Here is a 14,067-nt window from a genome sequence, read left to right on the forward strand (position 1 = left end):
TCCCCCTCCCTGTTTTTATATTATTTTTGCTTCTCTTCCCTTGTGTTCATCTGTTCTGTGTCTTAAAGTCCTCATTTGACTGAAGTCGTATGGCATTTATCTTTCTCTGACTTGACTCATTTTGCTTAGCATAATACCCTCTAGTTCCATCCACGGCATCCAACTCTTGATTTCAGCTCATCATGATCTCATGGTTGTGAGATCAAGGCCTGAGCTGGCTCTGTGCCTGCTTAAGATTCTCTCTGCCCTCTACCCCCTACCCTCAAAAAAAAGAAAAAAAAAATTAAAATTTTTGTATCATTTTTCAAGATAGCTTTCTAGCCAGACCTCTTCATCACTAAAAAATGAGAAGTTATGATCCTTATTTTAAATGGATTTGCTCTATGTCATCTCCTTCTAGTGCAGTTATATTTGAATATGTTGGCTATTGTTTCTTTTACCCATTTCCAGAGTGCATTAGTAACGGTTTACGATAACAGACACAGATTGAGCAAATTCTAAACGGTGATCACCCCGTTAGACTCCTAAAGTTTTGAGGCACAGAAACCCTATCCCAAACCATTAAAACAAATGCTAAAGAGTCAAGGTGGGTGAGCGATTTCCCCCGGAAGCAAGCAAAAAAGAGGTAGCCACACTCTTTTGAGCATCCTGATAGACACGGGTAAGAAGGAAATAAATCAGGAGCACCTGAGTGGCACAGTTGGTTAAGCATCCTACTTCGGCTCAGGTCATGATCTCACAGTTCATGAGTGCCAGTCCTGCTTTGGGTGAGCTCGAGTCCTGCTTTGGGCTCTGCACTCTCTCCCCCTCCCTCCCTCTCTCCCTCCCTCTCTCCCTCCCTCTCTCCCTCCCTCTCTCCCTCCCTCTCTCCCTCCCTCTCTCCCTCCCTCTCTCCCTCCCTCTCTCCCTCCCTCTCTCTCTCCCTCTCTCTCTCCCTCTCTCTCTCTCTCTCTCCCTCTCCCTCTCTCCCTCTCTCTGTCCCTTCTTCCTGTCCCCTCACTCAGTTGTGTGCTCTGTCTCAAGAAACAAACAAAAAAGGAAATAAATATGAGCACCTTTAAAGTAGAACTTGAAATAAACAGTTACTTACATGTGTTTATATTCTTTTGTCTATTATTCCAGGTAATGCTGAAAGCCATCCCTTCTTTCTTGAACTGTTTTAATAGATTGGTGTTTTCAGTTATGCACGAAGGGAGGCAGAAAGACAAAGGTAAATGTCAAAGTAACAGTATCAGATACATGATTTCAAATGTGTTTATCTTGTGGTGTCTCTGGTTTCCTATGTTATTGAAAGTAAAACCACCAGGTTGAGTTAAAACTTTTTTTTAAATGTCTTATTTTTGAGAGAGACGAGTGTGAGTGGGGGAGGGGCAGAGAGAGAGGGAGACACAGAATCCAAAGCTGGCTCCAGGCTCTGAACTGTCGGCACAGAGCCCAATGTGGGGCTTGAACTCACGAACCATGAGGTCATGCCTTGAGCCGAAGTCGGACACTTAACTGTTGACTGAGCTCTCCAGGTGCCCCTCACCCAGTTGAGTTTAAATAAGAAACATTCAGATCAGCAGATGAATACTTCAAATAGTGTTTTAAAATTTCAAGCTGTCACATTTATTTATTTATTTGTTTATTTATTTGTTTGTTTGTTTGTTTATTTATTTATTTATTTATTTATTTATTTATTGCTGTGTCCAAAGCAGTGAGTGCATTTGTGATTTAATTGAAATAGTTCTTTTTCTGGGAAAAAGAAAAGCATCTAGATTCAAGAAGTGTTTGCGGCCAGGGGGATGTAAAGTGAGTACAATCCCATTCTTGCCCTGGAGGAGTCCCCAGTTTGATGGGGAAGCTGAAAAAGAACAGGCATTTACAGAGCTGCTCCATTTTATTAGAGGGATGGGGTCGGGCAGGTCACCGTTTCAGCTTGTTGTGGCAGGGCTGTGTTCGCCGCTGAAGCGAACTGCCACACGGTGACAGCACAAATGACGTGTACAGCTTGTCGTCAGCCTTGAAGGTTGTTGGTTCTTGCTAACTTTCTAATTGGGGGAGATTCTCATTATTTAAAAATTTGCATATAAATTGAGGCAGTCTGTATTGTGCTATTTCAAATTTGCATAGTGTGGAACAGCCTCCTTGCATTCGAGGTGCTGCTAAGCACAAGGAGTGGGTACCTGGTGGAATGCTCTGGAACTACAAAAGAGGGCTCTCAAACTCAGGGTGTCAGGGAAGACCCTGGGGCCGCAGTTGTAGACGGACTAGGAACAAATGAATGGTACTCAGCTCCTCCCCCTCCAGTGTGAGTCACTTGAATGGGTTCGTGGGTTCAGACTGGTAGATTTCAGTAACTGTTGAGAAGAGAGAAGAGGTCTGCCGGCATGTAATTCCCGAGGTTATTCTGCCTGGTTTTGAGATAAGTCGGTGGCATAACGAGGTGTTGTGCTTTCTCCCAGCCTGGTGCGGAGCCACGTAATGTTGGTGTCAGTGTGATACTGTGAGAGTGTTTAGGAGCAGGATTGGGAAACGGGTTCCGTCTCCCGTGCTAGCCTTGGTCCGTTGGTGGTGGCTAACTGCGGCGCTGTGTCAGGGCCCCCGGAGTCATGATTGAGCACAGCAGGAAGAACCCCTGTTTTACTAGTGACATCCGCCTGCACAGGAGATGGGAAATGGCAGTGTCAGGAAGGCCCTGTTCCACCCCTGGCTGAGCATTGGGGGAGCAGAGCCCTGGGCACACACTGCCTCGGGCGTGCCCTGCGTGTGGTTGAAAATGTGTCCTTTGTCCTGTGTTCTGAGGGGCGTGGGACATGGTCATGAGCGTGGCTCTGCCACGTCTGTGCTGGTGCGGCTCAGTGACCTCCCATCTCCCAAGACCCGGTTCTCTGATGTGCTCACAGATTATCCAAGTAGAATTTTAACTACGTACTCTGTTCTTGTTGGCATCCAATGCACTCTTTGCGATAACCACGTGTGAAATCTGTGGCTGAAATGATTCACGCCAGGTATTCACGTGAACTGGATGTGTACTGAGCCATGGGAAAACAGGGAAGAAACGGTATGTAGTAGATATTCAAGTGCTTCATTAAAGTATGTTTGTGTTGAAGTGTCCAGTGAATGTTAGAAATTTACATAACTTGGGGGTACCTGTGAGGTTCAGTCGGTTAAGGGTCCAACTCTTGATTTCGGCTCAGGTCATGATCTCACAGCCATGGGATCAAGCCCCGCATTGGGCTCTGTGCTGACAGCGTGGAGCCTGCTTGAGATTCTCCCTCTCTGCCCCTCCCTCCCCCACTATGCGTGTATGCGTGCACGCCCTCATGCACTCTCTCTCCCTCTCCCTCTCTCTCTCTCTCTCTCAAACTTGAAGAAATGTACATAATTTCATAAAGTTACATTGTATCTAGAAAAAACTCAAGATGTTTGTACATATAAACAAGGTTTTAAAAAAGGCATTGTGCATTCTAAAACTCAAGTTTATTGAGTCGTAAAATAAGTGTAACAGGCTGCATCTGTTTAAAGTATACAAATGCATGAGGTTTTGTTTTGAGAGAGAGAGTGCACACAAGTGGAGCAGGGGCAGAGAGAGGGAGAGAGAGCATCCCAAGTGGGCTTGACACGGGGCTCGATCCCACAAACTGTGAGATCATGACCTGAGCCAAAATCCAGAGTCAGACACTGAACCGACCAAGCCACCCAGGTGTCCTGAATGAGTTTTGATAGGTAAACACAATCAAAATACAGAGTATTTGCATCGTCCCCAGAACAGTCCTCTTGTAGACTATTCCTGCTCTGGCCTCTGCCCCTACCAACCACTGATCTGTTTGTCGCTGTAGATTTGTTCGTGGCTTCTAGAGTTTTATAAAAATGGGTATATTTCTTGTTGAATGGAAGTTGGGGAAGGCATTCTGGCATGTGTTGGGGTTCCCCACCTGGCTCTATTGTGAAGGCCTGGGGGAGCGGGTGTGACCAGGGCCTTGGGGACATGGTAGGTTGTTAGAACGCTTGAGAGTAGTTTGTTAAGGCCTGGGGGTCCTGGCACCATAGGGTGGAAAGAACTAGGAAATCGAAAGTGAATCAGGGATGATAGGAAGATCTCTAGTAATGATAGCTGAGTCTTATATCTATCTGCCTACACAATTTCTGAAACATAAGCAGGCAAAGGCATAATTAAGGAAGCCATCTGATCTTTAAAATGGTATGATGTCAAAACAGTGTTTTTTAAAGATAATTTTTCAATTTATACTTTACTTATAGACCCCCATCTCCTTTTTAAATACAATAGCAGTCAGATTTCATTCAAAAAATCTTGATTGTTCTAGGCTTCTTAAAAAACAAACCCACATACTCTTGACTATGTTACGTGTTCTTTCCTTCATGATATAAATATTTGGATATATTGTCTCCCTCATTCTGTCTGCAAAATAAGCCAATTAAAGAGTCTTGGAAAAAAGGGAAGACTTGAATAATTTTCAGCTGTGTTAAATGTTTAACATTAGAAGGGTCAAAACGCCCGCGTTTTGGACTAATCTGGTTTGGAAACACTTTCCTTCCACAGGAAGCACAGATGGCCTGTCGGTGGTCCTAGAGTGTGCCCGCCTGGTGGCAAGGATGTACAGCCACATCGCGTCGCGGGCCGAAGAGTTCACGGTGTTCTCCCCCTTTATGGTGGCCCAGTATGTCATGGAGGTGCAGAAGGTAAACTGAGCTCACTCTTACCCGGTGCTTTCATTTGCAGTCCTTTGTAGAAGGGCTCCTCAACCACAGTGGCAAGCGACGTTTTGGCCTGACGGTCCCAAACCATTCCTGCCTGTGTTCCGGGCGCAGCAGCACCCCTGCAGGGTGTCCAGGACCACCGAGTGAGGTGATGGTCAGAGGGCTGGTGGTGTCTGGTACACAGGAGGCGCCCAGGGACCGTCAGTTCTCCCCTGTCTCTTCGACACAAGCCGCGGGGCCTGTTTTGGTTAGTCTGTGGAGTAAGCAAGGTGAAATGCCTTCCAGGTTTAAGAACAGGAGCTCGCATAGGGTCAGGCTTAATGGTGATCAGGAAGAGGGGTGTCGGGACCCCTAGCAGTAGGAGTTCTCTTGGAGTGCATCGTGCATGTGAATCAGCTGCTCTTGGACACTCAGGGTAGAGACAGCGGCAGATGCATTCAACTACGTCAAACAGAAATACTTTTGTCCTATTTCATCTGACTTTTTGACTCAGTATTGTGGATGGTTCATTCATTGTTCAGCAGTGATCTCACTTTGGAACGTCAGTGTGTTATTTTCAAAATTCCACGAGGCCCTGTGTGACCCACGTGGTAAAGTTCACTACAGGACTTCGTATCTAACTGTATTTATTTATTTATTTATTTATTTATCTATCTATCTATCTATCTATTTATTTATTTTTCCACGTTTTTTATTTATTTTTGGGACAGAGAGAAACAGAGCATGAACGGGGGAGGGGCAGAGAGAGAGGGAGACACAGAATCGGAAACAGGCTCCAGGCTCCGAGCCATCAGCCCAGAGCCTGACGCGGGGCTCGAACTCACGGACCGCGAGATCGTGACCTGGCTGAAGTCGGACGCTTAACCGACTGCGCCACCCAGGCGCCCCTCTAACTGTATTTAAATGGAACGTCAGAGGCTTGAAGTCCAGTGTGTTTGCGTGTATATCTACTTTTGCAGGTGTAAATGTACATCTGTATTGTTTGTATTGCTTTCTATAGAATAGCCCCCCTTTGTAAATCTTGTAAGAGTGACGTTAAAACCATTGGTAAACTTGTCACGTTAGAGATTTCTCGAGGGAGATGGGGTTGAATGAGCTTTCTCAGAAAATCTGGTGTTGTATCCATTTTCATCTCGACCCCTTTTCAGGGCGAGTCTAATTATAAAAATAATTTTCAAACACACTAGCCTTACTCTCGGTGAGTGGAGATGCTTGTCATGTGGGTGGGCACTGGGGTTGGAGATGGGATGTGGGTGGGGTGGACCCTGCAGGGTGCAGCCCGGCCCCGTGGGTGTGCACAGGGTCCCCCCCCCAGGCAGGGAAGGAGCGGTGACAACCCGGGAAGACCCCTTCAAGTCAGCCTTTGAGTGAGAGATGGGCTTCGGGTTTGGTTTCCTTGGAATTACTTAGCATTTTTATGGAATCTTCATATTTCCCAAATACCCAAGTCATTAATATGTAAGCTTTTGCAGAAAGAAAAGCTGGCATTATTTTCTGTTTCAGTGAAGAATAAAATGAGAGCTAGTAATATCGTGTAACTAAGGGCCAAGAAGGGAGGTGATAATTTGAACCTTTAAGTCACTAATTATTATTCTGAGATTTACTTTATGAGAAGTCTCTGATTTCCTGGCCTCATTACTCATGTCTAATTTATGCTTATCAGTTTTTTTTTTATTTTTAATCTGGAAAGCCCAAGGCCTTGGGAATTCTCTAAGGCTGTAGCATCCTAGAATTCATTGGCAAGAGTCTACGTCTTATCTTTCATTTAGTTTTTAATTCAAGTAATGAAGAAAATATTCCATATGTATCAGAGGCTTCTACTGAGCACTGTAAATCTTTTCCAGACCAGAAAGACATTGGTAAGCTTAATTAAATGCTAGATAGCAGGTACAGCTAAATGAGGAGAGGGTATGGGTGAAGACCTGACAGTGGTTAGGGCAGGTGACCTGGTGAGAGCGTGTCCTGAGCGGTTCCTACAGATCTTGTACCCTCCGTGCAGTAATGTGTCACAGTGGGGATGTGCCAGGGAAATCACGGCCACTTTTCTCTTTTATCCATAGATCAAATTTACAGCTGTCTATTTTGATAGCCTAGAGTAAATAGCTTGTACTGCCCATCCTGCATAAGGTCCTTTTATGTGATTTAGAGACCCGGGCATTCATAGGTCCGTGATCCTGGTGGAGTAGAAACTGACTTTTCCCCCCTTGTTTTATAAATAAGCTGTTTGAAACACAAAGATGCGAGGTGGTTGTGTCGGCTGGATGCTGCTGGCCTTCCTGTGACCCAGCAGAGCTGTGTGCCCCGTGCTGTCCTTTGACTATTGAGTCCCCATGCGAGGAGGCGGTGGAACTCACAGGACCTGGCCTCTGACTGCCGGAGTTCAGGTCTCAGTTCTGCCACTGGGACAGTTATTTCATTTTCTTTGCCTTTGGAGATAGAATTATTTCTTTAGTGAGTGATGAGTAGATGAATAAATGAGCGCTGAACTTACAGGGGTCCACACCCAGCTGGTACGATTCAGGACTTGTTTTTTGTTTGTTTTGTTTTGTTTTTTCCTTCGTTCCCTGATACCTTCCAGTAAAATCACAGCTCCACCTTCAGTCCTTGAGTGGTTTTTTGTTTTTTTTAAATGTTTATTTAGTTTTGAGAGTGCAAGCAGGGGAGGGGCAGAGAGAAGGAGACACGGAATCCAAAGCAGGCTCCAGGCTCTGAGCTGTCAGTACAGAGCCTGATGTGGGGCTCAAACCCAGGAAACATGAGATCATGACCTGAGCTGAAGTTGGGCACTTAACCGACTGAGCCACCCAGGTGCCCCAGTCCTTGAATGTTCTTATCATCTGTAAACAGTAAGACTTAAGACGATCATCTGTCAGAAAGTTTTTGAGCTATCGTGTGAAAATGACCGTAACTTTTGTCACCATCTTAGTGACAGAAACAAATTGCATCTTTAAATTTTTTTTTATTAAATTTTTTTTTAATGTTTATTCATTTTTGAGAGAGAGAGCGTGAGTGGGGGAAGGACAGAGAGAGAGGGAGCATCTGAAGCAGGCTCCAGGCTCTGAGCTGTCAGCACAGAGCCTGATGCGGGGCTTGAACCCACAGATCGTGAGACTGTGACCTGAGCCAAAGTCGGACACTTTTAATTGACTGAGCCACCCAGGCGCCCCACAGATTGCGTCCCAGCGGTGGCTTTGGTGACACAGACTTCAGTTAATGTGGTGTGTCCTCACCAGAAGCGACGTGTTTGCGGTTTAACTCTCTTAGGCCATCAAGACATTTCTAAAGAATCTGCCAAATCCCAGACCTGTCTGCCAGAACCTTCTTGTTCGTTTTGGTTACAGCTCCTGGGGTATTCAGACTGTTGAGCACCAGGTTCAGCTGAAACCTGAGTGGGTGTGGCAGACGCGAGTAGAGCCTTGTCCCTTGGCCTGTTTGTCTAGACATTAGTCTGGACCTCTGATCTGAGGGTTTGTGTGCAACATCCGATGTAGCCAAGGTGGAGCCGACTGCCCAGCCTTCCTGCTGTGCCCCAGATTTTAGTTAACCCAGAAGTTCAGGGAAGAAAGGCCTTTCTAGGCTCAAGGACCGATCTGGCCATTCTGGGGATGTTAGAAATTTAGGTCCCATTGAGCTATTGTTGGTAGAAATAAAAAGATGCATTAGGTGTAATCATAAATCACATCTGATTTATTTGGATATGATGTGGTCTAATTACTGACTTAGGCCTATCACTGATCTGTTTGCAGCGCTTTGGAGCCTGCCCCCTACCCCTTGCCCCCCGCCCCCCGGCTGCCCTGCTGTGTGTGCCAGGGGTGGGAGTGAGAGTCAGTCACGTAGTGAACATCGCTGCCGTTATCCCATCGTTAGCGTCGCTTCCAGTGTGATTGGTCAGGTTGAAGAATGTGGCACAATGTGCTTGTGGCTCTTACAAGATTTTAAATTTAAGGATTCCAGTTTTTATGTGCCCCTGGTAGATACGTAGGTAGGCATCATTTACTGAATAGCAAAGCTACCTCTGTGATTCTGTGATGTTTTATTCCAGGTTTTTGTCACTTGAGTTGGCTTTTATTTCCCTAAAATACAAACTTTTTTTAAGATACGAATACTTATGTGCAAAATGTTGCCTCCACGTTGGGGGCCGAAGTGGAAATTCCTGCTAGGGTAGGGCTGTGCGAGGGCTTGTTCTCTGTGTGTTTGCTCTGACGGAGGGGCGTGTCCTCCTTTTCCAGGTCACCTTGTATCCGGCGGTGAAAGATCTCCTGCAGGAGGGCATTTACCTGATCCTGGACCTCTGCATTGAGCCAGACGTCCAGTTCCTGCGGGTCTCACTGCAGCCGGGAGTGAGAGACATCTTTAAGGAGCTGTACAACGATTATGCGAAGTACCACAAGGCGAAACATGAGGGCGAGAGAAGATACGCCGCCTGAAGCTGTGTTCCAGAAGTGCTGCCAGTGTTCCTGTGCGGCGGCTTTGGCCCTCTGCTCTGAAAGAGTTGGAGAATGAAAGACTTCAGACGTGCTAATTTGTAATGTTGAGATAATGTGGGTTTATGTAATACACACTCTACAGCCATGTTTTGCAAACTGAGTATTTTTTTAACGTGTCTTTTTATGCAGTATGTATTGCTGTGGAATCCTGATAATTGACCCTGGAATAAGGCGAATTTAATAAAAAATGGTCATTGTGGATGTTCCAAATGTGGTTCTTGTCTCTGTCGTCTAGGGGGTTGATGTCTGTTCTCCCCACTGGACACTGTATAGGTACATGGCTGTGTAATTAAGTCCCCGGTAAATATCATCGCCTTTTATGTTCTTCAGGTAACTTGGGAAGTATTCTTGAACTGTCCCTTGATCTACCTTCCCTCAGAGTATACCTTCTGATGGAGCCGGGAAATGTCAGAGCTTCGAGACCCGGCGTTAGTGGAGGCCCCTGCTCCGAGTGGGGGTGGTCAGCCTGTGTCACGTGCATGGACCTCTCCAGGGCTCCCTTCTTCCGCCTGCTCTTCCTGCTTCCGCTCTCTGAAGTTTCTTCTAGAATTTTCTTTTTCTGTTCAGTCTAAGAAATACTCTTAATCGTCTTCTTTTTTTTTTTCAACGTTTTTTTTTTAATTTATTTTTGGGACAGAGAGAGACATAGCATGAACGGGGGAGGGGCAGAGAGAGAGGGAGACACAGAATCGGAAACAGGCTCCAGGCTCCGAGCCATCAGCCCAGAGCCTGACGCGGGGCTCGAACTCACGGACCGCGAGATCGTGACCTGGCTGAAGTTGGACGCTTAACCGACTGCGCCACCCAGGCGCCCCTCTTAATCGTCTTCTTAAGGTACTTAAGCAATATATTTTATTGTGGCTACCTCAGAAAAGAAAAAGAAAAAAATTTAGAACACTCCTAGTATCGGCTACACAGACAGTATGTGTCATCATGAGTACCTTATTTTCATCCCTGTGCGTCTATCTAGATGTTCGTGTAAGTAAATATATAGTTGCCAAATTGGATCTTAAATACAATTTTGTTTCGTTTTAGTTGCCTCGCTTTTTCCCTATTGCAGTAACATCTTTGGGTCTATGAAGACATTTGACACACTTTTTCATGGCTACATAGTAGTCCATTGAGTAGATACAGTTGTTCAACTTAATAAATCTTCCCTGGTTAGACATCAGGATCTTCCTAAACTTCCTTTTACAGATGGTGCTGGCAGCTGACTCTTTCCTTCTGTCGTTACTTCCGTAAGATGATCTCCCATAGTTGTATTGTTGGTCAAAACGTCCTATCCAGGTTTTGTTTTTGTTTTTGCTTTGTTTTATTTAGTTTTTTTTTAAATATTTTTTTTAATGTTTGTTTATTTTTGAGAGAAAGAATGAGCAGGGGAGGGGCAGAGAGAGAAGGAAGACAGAGGATCCAAAGCAGGCTCTGCACTGACAGAGAGCCCAATGCAGGGCTTGAACTCACGAACCCTAAAATCATGACCTGAGCTGAAGTCAGATGCTTAACCAACTGAGACACCTAGGTGCCCCATAAAAAAAAAAAAAAAAAAAAAAATCCTATTCATGGGCACCTGTGTGGCTCAGTCGATTAAGTGTTCGACTTCAGCTCAGGTCATGATCTTTTGGTTCGTAGGCTCGAGCCCCGCGTTGGGCTCTGTGCTGACAGCTTGGAGCCCGAAGCCTGCTTCAGATTCTGTGTCTCCCTGTCTCTCTGCCCCTACCCCACTCATGCTCTGTCTCTCAAAAACAAATAGACATTAAAAAAAATTTTTTTTGAATCCTATTCACTTTTAAAGATTTATATAAATATTACCAAACTGCCTTCCAGAAAGTGTACTAATTTATTTTCTTAGTAGTGAATCAAGTTTAACGTAATTGATTTTCTTAGTTTTATGCTTCCTTGATAGAGATACGTTCTTTTCAATTTCTTTAGCTACCAAAAGCTTATACATTTTTCATATTTACCGTTTTTATTTTTTATATAGACCATGTTTATGTAATTATGTTTCTTATGTAATATTAGCCTGTTTCTCAATTGGGATATTTGCTTTTTTTTTTCTTACTATCTTTGTGGAATTTCTATTGGAATTCTCCTGAAATACAGACTTAAATTATTTGAAGGTCATCCCTAAACAAAAGGCTTCTTTTACTCTACTTTTTCTAGCACGTATGATTGGAACAGACATTATAATGGGGCGTTTCGGGGCTACCTGTGAGAAACAGCTCCCTTTTCCTGCCCCAGATTTGATTTTTTGTTTCTTGCATTGGCTGACTGAGTTGGGGACATGATTCTGCTTTGTATGCTGCATGCTTTATCCACTTCCTTCCCTCTGTCTAGACAGTGTGTGTAGAGGCTTCTAAGCTCTGGTAACCAGAAGTGGATTCAGGTGGCTTGGCATCTTTTCGCTTAATGCTCTGTATTGATGAAATTTTGTTTCTGTGCCCAATTCCCTGCAGGAACCTCTAACTCTGAGAGAGGTTGGTGACGTGATTTCTTGTTCACACCTGGAGATGATGTGTTGGCTCAAGCAGGTGACCTTTCAAGGACACAGGCTGTAAATGAAGCTGGAATTAAAACCATGTTCTTGCTTTTACCGTTTTGGTCACGTGCCCAGATAGGAGGGTCGCTGGTCTCAGAATTCCCTCACGAAGTAGTACGTATTATTTTTTTTCTGCCAGCTGTTCACAGAGGCCGGAGATGAGCAGTAATTGTTTTTCTCCTACGCTGGGAATGTTCGCGGAGTGCGGGCCAAGGCGGAGCAGTTCCTCTGGCGTCCTCAAGGTGGCACTGCGGGCCGCAACTCCCGACCGTGCGCTGCTTTGAACCAAGCCTGGAGACGCCTGTATATGAAGCGCTCACTGCCTTGCAGGAAGGGGAATGAGGAAAAGAAGGCTGAACCCTGCGGCCTTCCCGCACAGTTCCAACATGCTGCCTCGGCAGGATGCCGGTTCCTGAGAAACGCTGTCCCCCTTCCTCACCGTCATTGCTCGGGGACTGCTGTCACATCGACACGGAGCCAGCAGTCACGTAACCGTGATCCTTCCAGGGGGTGGTCACAGGGATGGGAAGCAAAGGAAAGAAGCGCAGGGGCTGGCAGGAGGAGGCCACCCCGGAGGTGACGTTTCAGCTGACACCTGCCTGAGATGAGGGGCCAACCAGTTGAAGGGCAGGGGCCTTTAAGGAGGCCCGCTCTGAATTCTCTTGTCAGATGTTTGGGCAGAGACAAGGCCCCCGAGGGGAGGGGCAGATGTGGGGGGAGTTGGAAGGGAGAAGGCTTGATGTGGGGGGCTCTGCCTGGGAGGTGATTTCGCAGGAGCCGCCGTGGATGGTAGCACCTCAAGCGGCCCAAAAGGAGACACAGACGGCCAGCTGCCCCATTCCCAGCCTTGACCTTGACCACTACCCAGGCCCCACAGTGGGTAGGTCTTCACAGCCTGTCTTCCTCTCCGGCTTCCTGAAATGTGGACCTTCCACATCATCTCCCCTCCTTTCTTGCCCCACCCTCCCTGCTGCTCCTTTGTGGAAACTGCCCAATGCTGTGGAAGGGTGTGAAGGCTTAAGAAGAAAAGACACGTCAAGGAGGGTGTGTGTGTACCTGGAAGGGATCTGGGGTGAGTCTTCCAAATAGTTCACAGAGGTGACTGACCTATTGCCAAGGTGCCAGGCTACAGCCCCGTCTCTCGCGTCTGATGAGCTCACATCCCTGTGCTTTGAGTCTCGTAAGATCCATCGCTGAGGCAGCAGCTGAGTCAGGGTTTGAGTCGTTGTTCCCCGTTGTGTCTTCTGTCTTCTCAACACTCTTACTTTTTCTTGTTCGTTCCTCTTCCCTTTCTGAGGGGCTCAAGCTTCTCTATTCCTTTAACGGCTCTTCCTCTCCTGCTCAGCCTGTAGGTGATTATTGTCACTCTTCATGGGTGTGACGTATGTTCCCCTGGGCCAGGGGGCCGCAGGAATGTCTTGTCCCCAGGGTTGTTGCAGACACTGTTCTGCATCAGCCCTCAGCAGCATCTGTCCCCAGGCTCTCTGGCCAGCTGACCGTGGCTATGCCTGCAGCTCCCAGCCCTTTCCACTGCACCCGGTTTCCCCTCTTGTTTCCTCCTGGCTTCCTCTGTAGCCCCAGCATCCACGCGGAACACCCTTCCGACACTCTGGCCCTCACATTTCCGGGGGCCTCCGCTTCTGCTCTCCTTCAGCATCCGTCTCCCCAAGGCTCCCCTCACTCCAAGGACCAGTGTCTCCTCCCCCTCTGTACCACCTGGTCTCAGCCTGTCTGCCCTGTTGTCCCCCCACCCAGCTTCTTCCCTGTGGCCACTGTGTCACCATGCCCATATTCCCATTCCTGCATCTGACGGTTCCTTCCTTTGGCTGTTGTGACTTTGTCAAGCTCCCGAGATGCCCCTGGTTATCCCACTGCTTCCTCCTTCCAAGGGGGCAAGCTCTGTGGCTAGAGAAGGTAATAGAATCCTGGTGATGATTCACCATAAAATCTCCTCTCTCCTCAGCTGCGTCCACCTGTTAGAAGGAAAATATATATATATATATATATATATATATATATATATATATATATATATATATATTTTAGAGGAAAGCATTTTTTTTAAATGTTTATTTCTTTTTGAGAGAGAGAGAGAGAGCATGAGTGGAGGAGAGGCAGAGACAGAGAGAGAGAGAAAATCTGAAGCAGGCTCCAGGCTTTAAGCTATTAGCATAGAGCCCGATGTGGGGCCCGAACTCAAGGACTGAGAGATCATGACCTGAGCCAAAGTCGGATGCTCAACTGACTGAGCCACCCAGAGGCCCTGCGCCCCCCTCCTTTTTTTTTAATCAGAGGGAGAAGCATCTGTGAGATGTTATGATTTAGTGGTGATTGGATTATTGT

At 46.4% G+C, this 14,067-nt stretch overlaps 1 protein-coding gene across 3 annotated transcripts in view; it reads left to right on the top strand.

Annotated features, from left to right (window-relative positions):
* The window catches only part of URB2 (URB2 ribosome biogenesis homolog), a 28,638-nt gene extending 19,240 nt beyond the window's left edge, over nucleotides 1-9,398 (top strand). For 2 of the 3 annotated variants that reach the window (XM_058696094.1, XM_058696093.1), the window contains 3 exons: nucleotides 1,123-1,210; nucleotides 4,544-4,683; nucleotides 8,931-9,398. In XM_058696094.1, coding sequence (XP_058552077.1) covers nucleotides 1,123-1,210; nucleotides 4,544-4,683; nucleotides 8,931-9,128 — 426 coding nt within the window. In that variant the 3' untranslated portion in view covers nucleotides 9,129-9,398. The remainder of the gene's footprint in view (nucleotides 1-1,122; nucleotides 1,211-4,543; nucleotides 4,684-8,930) is intronic. The other variant, XR_009252079.1, reaches the window with a different exon arrangement.
* Nucleotides 9,399-14,067: the final 4,669 nt, after the last annotated feature.

Source organism: Neofelis nebulosa, chromosome 13 (assembly GCF_028018385.1).
Source record: "Neofelis nebulosa isolate mNeoNeb1 chromosome 13, mNeoNeb1.pri, whole genome shotgun sequence".
NCBI classification, from domain to species: domain Eukaryota; kingdom Metazoa; phylum Chordata; class Mammalia; order Carnivora; family Felidae; genus Neofelis; species Neofelis nebulosa.